Source organism: Pararge aegeria, chromosome 3, assembly GCF_905163445.1.
Source record: "Pararge aegeria chromosome 3, ilParAegt1.1, whole genome shotgun sequence".
Taxonomy (NCBI): Eukaryota; Metazoa; Arthropoda; class Insecta; order Lepidoptera; family Nymphalidae; genus Pararge; species Pararge aegeria.
In genome coordinates this window covers 349,836-367,861 of record NC_053182.1, presented here as the reverse complement: position 1 = coordinate 367,861, position 18,026 = coordinate 349,836, and the positions used below count along the sequence as shown (strand labels likewise).

At 40.6% G+C, this 18,026-nt stretch overlaps 1 protein-coding gene across 1 annotated transcript in view; it reads left to right on the top strand.

Moving 5' to 3' along the window:
* LOC120637459 (nephrin) overlaps positions 1 to 18,026 on the top strand; it is a 537,044-nt gene that overhangs the window by 468,836 nt on the left and 50,182 nt on the right. The window contains exon 10 of the mRNA XM_039909312.1: positions 16,420 to 16,579. Coding sequence (XP_039765246.1) covers positions 16,420 to 16,579 — 160 coding nt within the window. The remainder of the gene's footprint in view (positions 1 to 16,419; positions 16,580 to 18,026) is intronic.

The window sequence follows — 18,026 nt, the reverse complement described above, 5'->3', positions numbered from 1 at the left end:
CTTCGACCTTTCATGGAAGCGGAGTAGGTTATTGGGCGAGTATTGTTCTGCGGCATTCTTACTGTTTCGCTGGTAATTTGTAGATCATTGGTATAAAAATTAGCACTCGCACGTTGGTCTATTGGCACCAACCGGTTGGGTGGTACCGCGATCTATTACAGAAGGGCTCTTCACTGCACTCCTCTCGATCCTCCACAGCTTACCAACATGGAAGCCTCCGTATGTCAGGTGGGTATGACCGGCCATCCGTCGATCATACTAGCATCCGTTTATCTCTCACCGAACAAAACCTTTTTAGAGAGTGACTTACTCGCTCTCCTCTCCTTAGGTGACTCTGTCATTTTGGCTGGCGACTTCAACGCTAAGCACACCGACTGGTCCCGCTCCACTAACGCGCACGGACGACAACTTAACATACTTGTCAGACGACCCGACCTCAACTTTATCGTAGTTGCCCCAGACTCGCCGACTCGCTTCCCGATGTCGGATAGTTCGATCGACCGACCGGACATACTCGACATAGCGCTCCTCAAGAATATCACCCTTCAGGTGAACTCTGTGGAAGTGCTATCCGAGCTATATTCGGATCACAGACCTGTCAAACTACAGCTAGGCCCCGTAGGCCCCGCGATCCTCCCGACCCGTAAAGTCATCGACTTCAAGAAGCTCTCCGGGCTACTCGAAGCGAAGGACTCTGTGCACCTCTCTAAAATTCCTGACGTCGTAGAGACATTAGAGCAAGCCCAGGCAGCCTCACTGCACCTGACCAACCACGTTTGTGACGCTACGAGCGAATGCTCCCGCGAGATGCCGTGCGGATTTTACCGCATGGTACTCACGGAGGACGCGCGAGAGCTAATCACAAACAAGAATAGGGCCCATAGGGAGCATGACAAATATCCGACACGACAGAATCGGTTAGAACTCTGGAGAGCCCAGAGGAAGGTAGTGTCTATCATTACCGCACTCCGACACGGACAATGGGACAGGTTCTTGGGGGAGCTCTCGCCATCGCGTAGTGCGTTCTACAAACTGGCGAAGGCTCTCAAAATGACCCGCGCTCCCGCCCTCCCCCCGTTAGCACGGCCCGACCTTCCGCCCGCCTTTGAAGATATCGATAAGGCTGAATGCATGGCTGACTGCCTCGAATCCCAATGCTCTCCGAGCACCGTATCCATTGATAGGCCCCACGTCTTGCGAGTCGAAAGCGAACTCGCAACAATCCTCTCGACCCCTCCCGATGGTGAACCTCTCGCCCCGACGACCTGCGATGAAGTTCATACTATTATCAAGGGTTTCCACTCTAAGAAAGCCCCAGGCCCCGACGGCATTACCAATAAAACCCTAAAGTTACTCCCAGGACAAATTATCAACCTACTTGTGGTAATTTTTAATGTATTCTTGGCAAACTGCTACTTCCCCAACCAGTGGAAGGAAGCAACAGTCATAGGTATCCACAAGTCGGGCAAACCCCGCGACCTTCCCTCCAGTTATCGCCCTATAAGCCTCCTCAACACCTTAGCAAAGGTGTATGAGAGGGTAATATTACACAGACTGAAGGCAGTCGTAGAGGAGAAAAACCTCCTTAACGACGAGCAATTCGGCTTTCGAGCCAAGCACTCTTGCGTCCACCAAGCGCACCGCCTCACGGAGCACATACTGGCAGGATTCAATCGATACAGACACATGAGCCCCACTGGGGCCGTGTTCTTAGACATTGCCAAGGCCTTCGACAGGGTCTGGCACGCCGGCTTGTTGTACAAGCTGCACCATCTGGGCGTGCCAGCTAGTCTCGTTCGTTTGCTGCGAGCGTATCTCACCGATCGCACATTTCGCTATCGTCTAGACGGTACGCTCTCTTCCCCTAGACCCATACGAGCGGGAGTCCCTCAGGGCTCCGCGCTCTCCCCACTTCTATACGCGCTCTTCACGAGCGACATTCCCCGCGACCTACCGGCGACGGTCAAACTGGCCCAATTCGCCGACGATACCGCTCTCTTTGCGACCGATCCCAAAAAGAGCAACATTGCAAGTCGACTCCAAAAGGCGCTCCACCTGCTGGGCAAGTGGTTCCGCCTCTGGAGGATCGAGGTTAACCCCGAGAAGAGCGCAGCGGTGCTCTTCACGGGCAAACCGAGAGGCCGCTTCACGGTAAACCCCGCAGAGGTCACCCTCTACGGGCGTCCCATACCCTGGCAAGACAAGGCCAAATACCTGGGAGTAACGTTCGATCATAGAATGAGCTTCACCGCACACATTCGCAAGGCCCGCAACAAGGCTGCGTATGTGATGGGTCGTCTCTATCCGATGATTTGCCGCAAAAGCAAATTATCCCTCCGTCACAAGGTAACCTTGTATAAAACGTGCATACGTCCCATTATGACATACGCCAGCGTCGTATTCGCCCATCGCCCTCACAGCTCCTACAGGAGCTTTCAAGTCCTGCAGAACAAATTTATGCGTATGACCACGGACAGTCCGTGGTACATGCGCAACGTAGATCTCCACCGAGACCTCGATCTTCCCACCATAGCCCAGTACATGAAAACATTATCAAAGACCTACTTTGAAAATGCAGTCCGACACCCCAACCCCCTAGTGGTCGAGGCGTCCACAGCGTCTTCGCCGGCGAAGACGAGGGCCCCGATTTCTGACGTCATCCGGACGTGGATCCTTACCACGGTCACGGGGGCGTTCGGACTAAACAATGATTAGTCCAAAAGTCCACCAACAGTCAGATTAACGTCGAACCGAGCCGAGGTCCGAGTCCTCGCAGGAGGCACCCTCGGGTCGACGTCTCCCATACTCCCCCCGATGTCGTCGAGCCCTGGGGCTCTTCTCATGGCGAGCTTTCGCGCTCGCCCCACTCCCCCGGTGACGCCGTAGCAACCCCTTAGGAGGTTATCGGCAAGTGTCCTTCCGAAAAAGCAAAAAAAAAGTTGGTCTATTGGCTGATGATTGATGATTCGTGAGATCGGGGTTGGAATCCCGCAATGAACCATGACATTTTGTGTAGATACTAGGATTTTCTGATTAATTTCACATGCCAGCTTGGCGTTGGAAAATTGGCGGTGCCCACTATTTGTAAAACAAAATATTAAAAAGAATATAACATAATAACATTGTCTCTTTAACGGCCGATTGGCGCAGCGACCCTACATGACTTTCTGAGACCAAGTTAACAGTTTTTTCAGTGTCTGGGTGTTTATCTGTTTATTATAAGCATTTATATATATTATTAATAAAAATATTCAGTAGTCATCTTGTGTGATACAAGCGTTTTATGTGGTGATTTATCGCATGACAAACCGGAGCCACAGCTAGGTAGTTGTTTTACTTAATGAAGGTTATTAATGGAAAAATTTAATTGAAACAAAATTAGCTTCTTTTCAGTACCCCATAACGATTCACTCTTATTATAGAGGTCAGTACCAAAGATACTTCCACGTTTTTTTTCATTTAAGCTTACCTTAAAGCAGATTTCATCAAGTAGTAGTCATAGTAAAAGTGAACCAAAAATAAAAATATTAAAAGATACATGTTGAAATGAAGTGGGATATTTTACGTGGCATTTCATTATACCCTCCAGAACTCCACCTCCGGCCGCAGTTCGCGGCAACTCTCCGGGGTCTGTCGTCAATCACAAGGAATTATTAAATTCAGCATTATATTGGAGCACGAGGCGCGACCGCCCGGCCGGCGATATTAACATTCCCCGCGCCACTGACAGATATTAGCAGCCTCCTGGAGCAAGGCGTCTGCTAACCTCACGTACCACTCCAACATTCTTAATGAATTCGCACGCACTTTTATATATGACATGATGCAAAAATATTCAGATGACTACAATTTTATTTTCTGTAACAGCAAAATCAGTGAAGCGGTGATAAGCTTTGTAGATTAGGGCTTCGGACTCCATTCCGGGGTTACGGTGGCTATTTGATGGTTATTGATGTTTTTTTTAAATGGATCCTGTAATATAGTACATTCTTCAGATTCCTGGTCTCACAATCAAGGTCTCACAATCTCCATAATACAAGCTAGTCTTTTCGAATGCGAATTTGTCGACCACAAAAACATTTCCATTTAGGGCAACCTCCCGCCTTATTTTGATCAGGAATCATAATTGCAAAGCCTCCTTTGTGGCGGTCGACGCTCGCAATCTCGAACGTAAATTACGTCCATCAATTAGGCTCCAGCCAACAGTCTCGCAACCTCCCATGGTCTGAGAGAAGGCAGTAATATTTCAGCAGGTGCTTGATCCTGCAGCTTTGAGAACATTATGGAGAAATTTACCGTAGTTACCTCACGGTGTTTCCCTTCACCTTTGAAGCAAGTGATATGTTAATTGCTTAAAATGCACATAACTTAAATAAGTTAAAATGCACATAACTTAAATAAGTTAGAGGTGCGTGCTGGGATCCGAACTCGGCACTCCGAAAGTAAAGCCGAAGCCGCAACTACTAGGCTCCGTACAGTAAGGAGTAGTCTGGAAAATATCGTTAAATCATTGTCAATCATAAAGCACTTCTCTGGGAGTTTTAGTTTTTGTTATGACAGTTGAATAAAACCTAGTCTGAGGCACTTGGCAGTTTAACCAACAAATCACAAACCCATCGCGAACCAGCTAGAAAATCTAGTGTATAACACTAAGTTAACGCCGGAACCAATTGATTCAAGCACCTCTTCAAAGTAGCCGACAGTCTCCCGAGGCGGCGGCACACAGCGGCGTAAACATCGCCGCGAATATTAACTATCCACGAATGAGACGTCAAAATAATAAGACACCGCATTAATTACGAGCCCCGGCCTTCATCAATTTGGATAAAATGTGTATAAATTGTAATCCAAACAATTATTCAGATTCAGACGCGCTGCAAACTGATGACTGAGGTCGAGGCTTGTCCGACCATTCCACTACCACTTACTATAAGTATTATAATCATCCTTTTAATGTCCTAGCGCTGAAAGCGACAGAATGCTATACAGTAAACTCTGCCACGCTGCTTCAATGCGCAACTCCGTCTCTTAGGCGACGACTGTAAAGTCAGTTGTTACCTAAAGTTACTGAAAAAGGGCCCGCCAAATTTGTTATATGATTTAGCACTAAGTTAAGTAGAAAACTAATTAGAGCAAGCGTGTTTAAAGGTTACAGGCATCAAAACCCACTGTGAAGTTTTTGTGGGAGGCTTTGCCGTGGCTAGTATCGACTAAGACGTGCCGCTAAGCGAATTAGCGTTCCGGTACGATGTCCTATATAGGATGGGTTTAATATAACTAACATACCCCTAACAGGTTATCCCGTTACCATCTTAGACTGTATCACTGTTTTCCATTTTAGATCACTTACTCCAAATATAATCTGGAGATATGTCATTTGTATCATACTCATAATATAATACACGTTCGTAGGAGGGGTTTTCACATCGCAGCAGTTTGAATCAGAAACAGATAACGTTCCGTATGAGTTGATTGGAAATGCGCTAATCGGTAAGAGATCATTATACATTTATGGCATCTCGTGCTGCGCTCTGCGGTTTTCAAGTATTAAGCTCTGGCGCTAATTAGCAAATCAGACGTTCCAGCAGACGTCGTTTGCGCGGCCGGGCGCCCGAGCCGCTCCAAGTTGGCTCATTCCGGCGCGGTGCGGGACCCGGGCGCGGGACAAAAGCCCGAACGGCTTTGCGGACAAACTTCGCCGAACGGCACCGCGACGCCTCTAATGTCCTTAAACCATTCGATCCGTTTGGCATTGTAGGCCCGGAGCTATAGGTAAATTGGTAGATAGGACTTAATAAACTGAACGTGTGCAATATTCGCAAAGTACCCTCATAAATAAACAGTTTTATTTTAGTTCCGTTGACTATTTTATCCCTATAAAAGAAATAAGAAGGCGGATATATACAGATGTAACTTATAAAGTGAGGCTGAAGCTTAGATATTCCAGGCTTTTTGATTTTAACTGTCATTGTTAAATAGCTATTAATTTGAGACCACTTCACCATTTAATAAAATAGAAATATTATTAAAGTGATCAATTTTGATTCGATAAAATTGTGATTTAAAGAATTGGGTCGGTCGGTTCTAGTTCACCTTGCTCATCGTTCCCATTAGCTCTTAGAGTACTACAGCGCGAACTTCTCGCATTCAGCGCGCTGCAGTAGTCGTGATTGGAAATAAATTATACGTCTATCAATGTGGCTCCCCCCCCCCGCCCTCCCGCGCCCGCGCCTGTTCATTAATCTAATCAATGGAGCCGGAAGCTGGAACTTTCGTCTTATCCGGGAATATTATGAACTTCATCCGCTAAATATTAATATTTTAATGTTATGAGGAAATAGCAGCTCGTGGAGTGAAGTGTTCATGCTTCATAGATTTATTGCAGTCAATGCTGGTTTTATTTTATCCGATACGAAAATGATTCAGACCTAGTATTCGGCTTATCAACGCCTTATCACTTCACGTAAATTGCACGTGCAAAGGGTAAGAGAGTTAATTTGAATATTCCAATGTAAAATTCTAAAATTCTTCATTCATGTAGGCCTATCACAGGCGCTTATGAAGCGTTCATACATATAGATAAGATCAAGAGCCAAAGCCACATAAAGCAAAATTTTCCGCGCCCAAACAGTCCCAACTTCAAATCAAATTCGAAAACAATATTATTATTTATATATATTTTTATATTTTGCCTCAACTATTTAGTCTTCCCAAAATATATTAAATTTTACTTATTTTTTAATTTAATTTAATTAAATTTTTTTATTTCAATTATGAGTTGGTATAATATTATTTTTATCTCGTTTTCAGGCTTTACACATAACCAACAAACGTTGTTCGATAGTCTAGAATACCCTTGACTAGTTATTCACTTTTGCTTGGATGGTATCAAAGCAACAATAACAGTAAAAAGCAACCAACAGATAATGCAATAATAAAGTTCTGTCAAAGAGAGCATTTCCTTTCAAAAGGAGAACATAATAGAATAAAAAAATAGGCTGTTACCCTTCAAGTTCCGTAGAATAAAGTTAGACATTTATCAACAAAACTTGCCATTGCACTGATTTACTTTTGTTTTAAAGCAGTCGAACAAAAAATAACCTGCACGCAATAATAGTGATGACACTGAGTAGGTCGAACGTTACCTGCTCGGCACGAATATTTTTACACTTGCTTAGCCTGATTTTAGTTTAGGCTATAGGTAATTGGATGAGAGGCAACGGTACCACTCCAGCACAGTCCAATAAATATCGCTCTTTAGCTGAGTGTCGATAAAACGATTGACTTAGTTCTGAATCGCCATTTTTCTTTAAACCGTGATATAAATTATTTAAAAAAAAAAGGTAGATACGATCCAATAAATTTAATTGATTTAATTATCAATAACAAGTTTTTCGAGATCAATCCATATATATTGATTAATCAATAGTAGGCGGGGAAATAAATTAGTATGGCCCAAAGTATACCTCCATTTATATAAAAGAAATGTTTATTGTATGGCAATAACAATTTACAACAAATTACCAAATACTTTAATTGACATACCTCTGCGCAAATTTAAGATAAAAATTACTGAATGGCTTATGCTTCATCAGATTTTTTTCTTTAGACGAATATCTAAATTTTAAGGTTTAAATCATTGTGTTTCTAGCTTTATATTTTGGTTTACTTTATAGTATTCAATTTCACAGTTTTGATACCTTATTTTTCTGGCATTTGTATAAAACGTTTGAAAAATAAGGTGTTATTATAAGATCAAATTTGTTAACCTGCAATCATGCAAATAAAGATTTGAATTACAATTTGAATTCAATACTTCTACTTTTAGATAAAATTTATAAGGACTAAATTTATTAAGATGCTCGGTATGTTCATTCAAAGAAATGCGAACAGTAAATGTATGGATGCACCAGTTGGTTGGACTAGTAATTACCTGTGTACTGTCTCAGCACAGTGAAAACAACACAAACAAAAGGGGGAAAAGAAATACAAGTGCAAAGAAAAAATAAAGAAATAGAATCTCTGCTCGAAAGAATGTAAAACTTGGATAAAATATGTGAATGCGTACTTTGAATATAAAATTATTTCTAATTCCTAGGATATGAAAGTTGAAGTGTTGTGTGAGTTGAGTCCGAAATAATCAATAAGTCTTAATAAACTTTTGTCTGGTTAGAGGCCATGGCTAGTTACCTCACTAATTTTCGATTTCGTCATCCGATTTCCACAACTGAACTCCAGGAAAAGACTACTCGATTCTCATCACTACTGCAATAGCACTCAGGTGTGAGCTGTGACGTAGGTGAGAGTAAACAGCGGAATTTAAAACTGTAAAATGTTGCACACCCCGTCGCCCCCACCCCCGCCCCCTGTTGTGAAAACAAACGCCGTGCAGTGAGCATCCCTACACAGGGGCGCCATGATGCCAAGTGATGCAGGATATTATACTTTTGATGTGTCCTGCTAATCCTATAAATGTGTTTGTTATTTTTTAATGTAAAAACTACTAACAATTTGAGTAAAAACATACTTGTATAGGTTTTATAAATTTGCCTAAAGTTACCTGCCATTGCTATTACGTTCTTATTCCCAAACGCTACTTTAAAGTCTTTGTTTCGTTTTGTAAGAAGTGAGATAGTTTCTCACGTGTTTAGTAAAACTGATTATTTTTTTTTGCAAATTGTATTAGTGCTACAACTGTGTAATGGGATGATGGTGGTGATGATGATGATGATGCTACAACGTTGTGCCTTACTTATTAAAGTTTAATAAAATTAAATTAAAGTTTAATTTTGAGCAGATCTCGTTTGATTATTTTATTTACAATTTGTTCTTAATTATTTTGCTTGCTAGGCAACATTATGTACCAATGTATTTTTGTCAATTCTTTATTGTCAACCACACAAAGTTAACAGTTACATAATCAGCATAAAAATTATTCGAGTTGTAATTGATGCAACGAAGGTTTAATTAAGATTAATCAAGTGTCTGTAAAAGTGTGTTTGTTTGTCTTATTTAGCGCTCTCTCTAATTAAACAGTCGATATTTGGCTTCATGTTAGTTGAATGGATCGAGGGTACCTCACATACATAGATTACCTCATTTTATAAGAGAATCATTCTTGGAGAAACGTTAACTTCAGAACTTTTTGTATTAAATGGGCGATATTTATTATATATATTCCTTCACGTCTTTACAAATCAGCCAATCGAAATATTAACAGCAAGTAACACAGGGAGGCACAGCCAGTAAAATAAATATATAAATTGTCTGCACTTCAGGTCTAATATTTAATATCAATAACAAAAAGTATTTAAAGATTGTGTGGTTACACCAACTGCATTCTTGTTTTTCGCGTTGCTTAATTCTGGCCAGTGCCGCACTTCTGAAGTGTCGGTGATTAAAGCCGGGATCTGTTCTGTATCTCCTGCTCCCACCCAATCACACCGCATCGATGTGCCGCTCACTTTCTAATTAATCACTCGCTAAACCTTATTCCCAAATAGTTTTAGAAAAATTTAAAAGGGACGTTCTGGGCATTTTAGTTAGGTACTTGAAAATTGGCTTTCATTCGTTTTGAAATATTAAAATACCTCTGCACAATATTAAGCATCTCATTTCAGTCGCCCGTTAAATATGATGGATGGAAATTTATATGTATGTTAAGTTTGATGTTAGACTCATAAATGTTAGTAGAACGATGTATCTAGCTTTATTAATTTATTAATTTATTTATGTTCCAAAATATAAATCATAACTTATTATTTTTCGGGTTACCATAGGATTTGAATGTTTGGAAAGATTTACTTTCATACATAATTCCGTTTAAGTTTTTGTTTCTACAGTATTCTTTGATAGGATATTTCAAAGATTGTTTGTGACTTATCGTCATTACAACTGAACTGATCTTGTGAAAATTGTAACTTGTTATTTGGAAACTACGCATAGGCTACGCGCAGTGCCACGTGGGCGGGCAAAAAACACCCAACTTTGTTTGTAGTAGAATAATGTACAACATACTTATTGAAAGTAGTCGTTTATTTAAACTTGAAAACAAGTTATTGGGTATACTCTACCACTTTACGTGTTCCTGTATCTTCTGTTACGAGCTGTATATTTTTTTGGGAAGCTACCCGTGAACCCACCGTATTTTCTGACTAATCAAATTAAATTAAATAAAAATAAATATATTGAAAAAAGTCTTAATAAAAATAAGTCGCAGAAAAACTAGTAGGTAGGTGCTTAGCATCACAGTGTGTAGCTAAAGGCATTTTAGGGAAGAGTCTCACAAGAAACCTCTTAATGGATTAGACGAGTCCGTGTCTATGGGACAATGTAATTATGGCCATTCGACTGATTGAAGCCATGCCTTGTGACGTCATGTCTTCTTAACGAATGGACCTGAACAAGAACCACATGTCAATAATTACTTGTAGCGTGTTTCTTTACAACGCGAGTTTATCATTTCTGGAGAGCATTTACCCTTAACGCTACACTCGTTTAGCGATTACTGTCACAAGTTAGTGTTGTGACAGGGATTTGGTATTGCTATGTTTAAAATAAAAAATAGTTAGTTCAAAAAAACTAAAAAAACACGCTTGGTATAAAAACCAAACTAATTTCAACCTTTTAGTTTGGTTTATTTATAAACGCGTGTTCTTTAAGTTATTCTTAAACTATTATTTTTATTAAAGCAAAATTTATCGGTTAACCATTCACCATCAAATTTGTAAAGATCAAATTAATGTTTGGAAATTAAAATTAACATTATTCCTGCCTTAACGACTACAGTTGAAATTTATATAAAGTAACAAAAATCATTTTTGTTACTTTATATAATAAATAATATCGAATAATCTTATCGAATTAGTGTATTGTCATCGGTCCGTTTGAAGCAGGTCAAAATCAAGTCCAAAGGAGTCGGTTACAAACATACAAACAAACATACAGGTGAAGCTTACAAAAACCCACTCTTCAATGATCTGTGACTAGCTTTGATGTTGATGCGACTTTCCAGTTTCAGTAAAAGACTTCACCAGCTGCATTTTTTCGGCTCGATCGGTGTGTGACCGCTGTTGTAGTGTGATTAGCATTATAACCATTCGATCGGAAGGCTTATTGAGAATTTGAAACAAAGCCACAGTACCAACATCGGTTTTAGGTAGAAACAGGCATTATTGTACACAATGAGCACCAGCTTAATTCGATGTAATCTGCTAAAACCAGACAAATGCCGCCGGTATTATTGGCTGATATGATGCGGCGTGGCCGTAAACAACAAAACCGTGTAATAACAGAACACCCGAGACTCGAGAGGCTCAATCAGGAGTGCTCATTATATCGCAAACGAGGCTCGCGGAGGCGCTGGAGGCCGCGGGAGGCCCGCCCGCGCGAAATGGCTGCCATTCTCCAATAAAGAGAGAACATTTTCCACTTGATAACACTATTTGTTCTTGAAAATATTTTTCTTTCAGCGTTCGCCCGCGGCATAGCCCGCGCGCGATCCGGGTCAAGCGGAATCGCGAGTTCTCGATCGTTAGATTCAACTTGAGTTGGTATTCCTACTGTTTTTGAGTTGCGATAAGGTACCGCGATATCTGCGCAAGAGTACATTAACTTGAAATCGCGAACATTATGTTGCTACACGAATCAAACGTAGGTACAACGCGCGAAATATATTCATTCGGTTCTTTTAGTTATGTTTTTCATATTTTTTGATTTTCGTCAAACGAACAGGCAGATGACAATGTTAAGTGATCACCGCCGCCATGAGCATTGGCAGTAGGAGCCAACGTATTGTCTCGTCACTAAAGAAGTTTTTTCAACTTCGACTTGAAAATCAATCGAATAGGAGTTAAAACTGTAGAGGGGAGGTGGTTCTACAATTTGCAAGTGTGCGGCAGAAATGATTTGATATAACGGCTGGCAGAAGGATACTAGGCCATGGTTGAATCGTGGATCCAAAAATAAGCGTGGTGCTATTAATGCAAACCACTGTTCAGACCTTCCCCGTTATAAAGTGGATGGGACACACAAAGGGAATTCTGAGAACTCCAAGGACAAGTAGAACTCAGACGTACGCATCGTTACGCACGCAATGTCACGAAGGGAAAGCATTAGTCTATTATTGTTTTCGTATTTATAAACAGAGCAGAGTTACAAGCTTTGTTTTCATAGGGGCTTACAACCATTTTGTTAAGTTTAAGATTTCTTTCCGCGCCAACTAATATGGTCATGGTAACTCATAAAAACTGTGGAACTTTATTCTAAGCCCCTGAATGCAATCACACTTTGCGGTAAGTGATGAAGCAATCTAAGATGGCAGCGGGCTAATCCGGTAAAGGTATGCCAGTTACATTAATATATATAATAAATAAAAATAAAATCATTTTATTTCAGGTCGGGGACTCATATACAAAATTCAACACAAAATAAATATAAAAGACAGATTTAAAAAAAAAAATTAAAGAAAAATAATTAAATCTAGAATTAAAAATTAAAATAAATTAAATTTCAATTAAAATTAAAATTAATCCCATACCCTCATGGTTTTCACATGACATTGTAAACAAACGCTAAATCGCTTGGCGAAACGTCTTTGTCGGTAGAGTGGTACCCAGCCACCTCCCACCAGACCAGACGAATAGAGGAAATTAACAAATTATAAATACTCAAATTGGCCTTGCCGGGAATTGAACCCGGGCCTCCCGCCTAAAACGACGACTGCGATTGTCGATTATGAAATAATAAACCAATCCCAGCCCACACGTATACATATAAAATAACACACAGAAATGTTGTTATCTCAACTGCCGTTTACAATTCCTTTTTTATTTTGACTGCATGAGACATACCTAAATATTAACAATACAAAAGACCTCCACTTTGTTCATATCGCAATAATATAATATGAAAATCAAACGATATATCAAATTATCAAATCAATTACATCATCATCCGATATTCTGGCAATAAATGTAAGAATTAAACGAGCTCATATTCAAACGTCGCAAACACGCGTCGCAACAAGCCGCGCGGCTGACGGCACTCCTCAAACAACGTAATATAATTTCAAATTAAATTCTCAGCACTTTAGGCGATATGTGTTTTGTTGCCATTGATATACAATCCAAAACATCATAAATATTAACCAGTTCGTCAATGACATATTGTTTCCTCAATGGTATCTAGGTATCACTGTCCACTGTATGAATGATTATGATATTGTACAACACAAAGTCCCTGAGTTAACTATTTTAATAAGTAATATAGTACACAAACTGTGTACGCTGTTTTGTGATTGCTTTTCTGTTTTATGTTTAAGTTGATTCAATCATAATATTACTTTTCCCAATGCCCAGTTTGACTGTTCCGTCACACACAGGCGTCACATGAAGTCCCAGTCACCGGCGCCGACCGACCGACACAGCCCGGTGACTTGGTGTCGGCGGCTTCATTTTGAGCTCTTCTCACCTCATCAGTACCTAAGTACTACCTCATTAAGAACTATTTAATGAAACTTTGAGTACTAAATTCGATACTATTTCTGGAGCAAATCTTGTTTCGTTTGAGGCGTTCGAGGTAAGGATCATTATTTCAGCAATATTAAGGCTTCATATCCCAAAAATTTACACGGATATTTTATACATATTAGTGATTCTTATCCCAAAAATGTACAAGCTCAAAGATGCAAACAAATGTTACTATAAATAAACGGGGTATCTTTGGAGTGTTCAAATCAATTCGGGTTGACGAGCAGGCATCACTGTCAGATAAATTATAAGGTTATAATTACGCACGTTAACCTTGCCCACGGTGGAGCCTCAGCTGGAAGGCAACTTGACAGGAGTTAGTGGGCTCTTTGTCGCTTCTGAATATTCTTGGATAGCCCTTGTTTTAGCCTCCCACCATCTGGAGTTCTCTTTCTCTGAGGATGCTCGTCGGATCTTAGTATGTTTATGGAAATACTAGTTGTTACCCGCGTTCATCGTAAGCATTACAAATCCCGAGGGAATTTTATTCTCCCCGTCATCGTGTCGTAACGCTAAATCGCTTAGCGGCACGCCTTCGTCTGTGGGGTGAAACCAGACCAGAAAAAATTCTGCCTAAATTGCCCCTGCCAAGTAGGCCGGGACCTCGAACTAAACCCATAAGCTGTAGTCCAAACTATCCCTGGCCAAAGCCTCCCACCGTCTTGAGTTTTCTTTCTCTGAGGATCTCTATCGGATCTTAGTTATGTTTAGGGAAATACCCATCCAATTGAAATAACTTTTTAAATAAGTTAACATAAAATTGGACGGAATTAAAGACTTTATCCTGTTTTGTTACTAAGGTCGATTAAAAAGTACTAAACGCTAATGCCAAAGCCATACAGCCGAAAGGAGACTCGGAAACCTTCACGCCTCTTTCAATTCGCATACAAAGCTCTCATCTAATTGTAGGCAGCTTTTAAAGTGTCTCTCTCAATATTAGGCCACGGGTCCTCGGGAGTGCTCCTTGTTTGCGTTCGACTTCATTACGAGAAATTTAATTTCACGCGCAATGTTTGTATAACCTTCCATAACACTGCGGGGCATGAATACTTAATTTTTGATATTATAGCAAACAATTACCCGTTAAAAAAAATCACGTCAAATACCTTAACTTATGGCTGCAAAATGTGGTTGCCAACTATGAGCCTGAAAAGAATGCTCGGAGTCATGCAGCGGGCTATGAAGAGGGCTACGCTTTGAGTTTTTTAATCCCTTGAGGATGGTGGTGGAGCTGTCATTACGAGCCATTGATAATCCTAGCACTGCGCGGACATTCGTCCGTCTATTAACGTCCCACCGTTGGACACGGGCCTCTCTTTCACGAGAGACACGGTTTTAGAGCATAGACCCGCCATGCTGCTTCAATGCAGGTTGGTGGGCTGGTGGCCCAGTAAACAGCAATAAATCACACTCAAAGTATATCTTTGACGATTGCAACTTGCCTAAGCTTAGTAAACATAATCAAATGTAGTATTTACAAATCATTACTTGACATTATATGAGACGTGAGATCGTAATACTTTCGCGAACGCCGGCGTGAGCTGCCGGTCGGCGTCCGAGCCCGGCGCTGCGCGGCGACCCCTCGCAATCTGCACTCCGGTTCACTTCACTTTACTTATCTACTCAAATAATTAGGAATCCTTTTGTTAGAAACAAGAAATAATCAGTCCTTTGGAGCGCCGCGCCGCTTTGTCCACGGGAGGAGCGCTTTTGTGCTCGGCGCCCTTTTGTGCAAATAATCATATTCTGCTAAACGACCCCTCCTCCGGCGCCCCCGGCCCCCTTCACAAGAATGTTTGCAACTTTATTCAGCGTTTGTTTAAAAAGTGTTCCTCTTTATCTTGTCGTCCCTTCTTATCGTACTACTCGTATACCTAGAAAGTTATAAAGCGAAAGTGTGTCTGCTTGTTACCTTTATTCGTTGTTGCACCAATTTTGATAAAATTTTTCACAGGTATGGCTGCCATCCTAAAGAAGGGCCCTGGGTACCTATGTTCCTTTACCTATTATTATTTCAAAATTAGAACTTTTTTTACTTTTGAAGTTGATTGTTTTAAAATTGCGGGTGTATTTTTCCCAAAAATGTCAAAAATGTGTAGAATTTATCAATTAATTTTCAATTTGTGTGATCGTATTACAATGTTATTTCGTCTAATTGACTTGCACAATGTGGTAAAACCTGCAGACTTGACGCTCGTGCAGTAAACTACAGCTAAACTAGTTTGCGCTGCAGATTTATGATTATGAACCCCACTCCCGCCGCGCACTGGACAACTCCCCTCGCTAGTCGTGTACCTGTATTTGCTTGCATAAGTAGAGAGCGGCGTTCCCGAGAGATTCAGTGCGGTCAGCAGTGCAGCTAATATATTGCTTGTGCCGAAGCTTAATACAAGTAGACTTGAAAAAGGGCTTACGAATTTCAAAATATTTATCATCATTAGTGACTTCATTAATATCCCTTTTCACAGGTTTTCTCTCCAATTTCCAACCAATGATCCACCTTGCTAACTTAAAGCGAGTTGTTAGACTGATGTAACATCTAGAAACTTTTAGGTATTATTAACAGAATAATATAGTAAATATAAAATTACGCTAGGATAATTAGCTCAGTAGGCGATAGGAAAATCCCAAACTTACATCTAGATTTGCATTTCCGCATCCAAACCAATGCAGCCTTTCAATTATTATTAGACTGGGATTCTCGGTCAGAACCTACCTATAAAATGAATCAGACTGTATCTTTTGGTTCCGTTGTAATTATTAGTGGATTGCACAAAACAATACATTAAAAAAATTACGCTAAAGATAACCATTTTTAACTCACCTTTATCATATTCGAGAGAAGTTGGACGAAATTTGCACTAGATTAACAAGCGCGTTTGATTGTCAGGACCGGCAGCTGGCGCACAACGCCACGGCGCGCGTGTTCCACAGCAACCAGAGCCTGGTGCTGCAGAAGGTGACGCGCCACAGCAGCGGCCGCTACGCCTGCTCCGCGCTCAACGCCGAGGGGGAGACCGTCTCCAACGAGCTGCACTTCAGGGTCAAATGTAAGTGCATCACTCAACCTTTCCACCATCCCCAAGAAGGCAGACATTACAAGCGGCTGTCACGCTTTCTTGTGTGAACGAATCAAAAGCATGGAACCCTAACCTAGACTGGCTCTTTCTTCTTCTCTAAAGCATACAACTTTTGCTAGCACAAAACAACTAACATTTAATGCTATATACCCATGTTTACTATTTATTGAGTACTTTAAAAGGTGACTGAAGTTCCTCCCGTGTAAACGCGTCGACTAATCATGACACATGCAACAAAAGCTACTAAATCTGTACCAACACCATTCGCAAGGTCATCTCCAAGTTCACTGTCTCGACAGAGCACCAACACACCTAATGTAATCAAAATATGTAAATCCTCAAGTCGATTTCCATTTATTTATCAAAAGTTACTAAATTTTAAGATGACTAATTGTAAATTAAGTTCTTTCTTGCTTTAAAAATAATGTCGTTCGAGATGAAGGGTAATTGTTAATAGCAAAACAAGATAATATTGTAACGTGTAAACAAAAGACTGAATGAAACCGCGACGCAACGGGGTGCTTACGATATTTTCGTTGAAAATTTCGGCTCTCCCGGTCCGTCCGTACATCGCGAGTATAATGATTTACAGCCGGAGTCCGGAAATTCAGAATAACGACCCGCGCACGCCGTCCGCCCTTCTTATTTCCTCGATGCACTCATATCCTGAACGCAAATGTTCAGCCGCAAAATGTGACGATAAATTTAAGTTGCGTTTGAAACGTGAACAAAGTTATGGGGGTAAGTAGTCCTGTTTGAATAGAAATCCCGTCGACGGTCGGGTTCATTCCGGTCCCTAAGCCCATTGGAAACAATCAGTCGGACGCGCTACAATGCCTCTCCACCCGCGTTTCCGAATTAATGAAACGTCGTCGCGCACAAATTAAGAAGCGACAATTTGCAATACAATGCCTACCTACTGACTGGTACATTCCATTCTGAAATTAGAACACAGCAATTGTATATTTATTACAATTCATCACAGGCGTCTTCTAAAGATCCTTTATCACTCTATATGGGATACAATATATCACAATCTATACAATGATAGTTCTAAAAAGGCCCAGCTTATAAGTTAGCGGGCAGGTTTTTTAGCAGTAATTCATCGTATAACGTTACATTGCCTTTATAACAATTTTCACTTTGTAAAGCCTTAATTTGACATAATTTTTTTAAGAAATATTCATTAATAAAAACCACTTACATTACCTATTCAAATTTTATTTCACTGTGTCTTTTCATACAAAGCAATTTATTATCTTATTTAAAAATAACATCTACCACACTCGTTAATGGTTCGTTAAGATATTCTAATTTTGGTCACTGTCATGATATATAATATAGATATATAAATACAGCTATACATGCGTCATAAAGTCTACTGGTAAAGAGGAACACGTGTATCAAAGTAAGACTT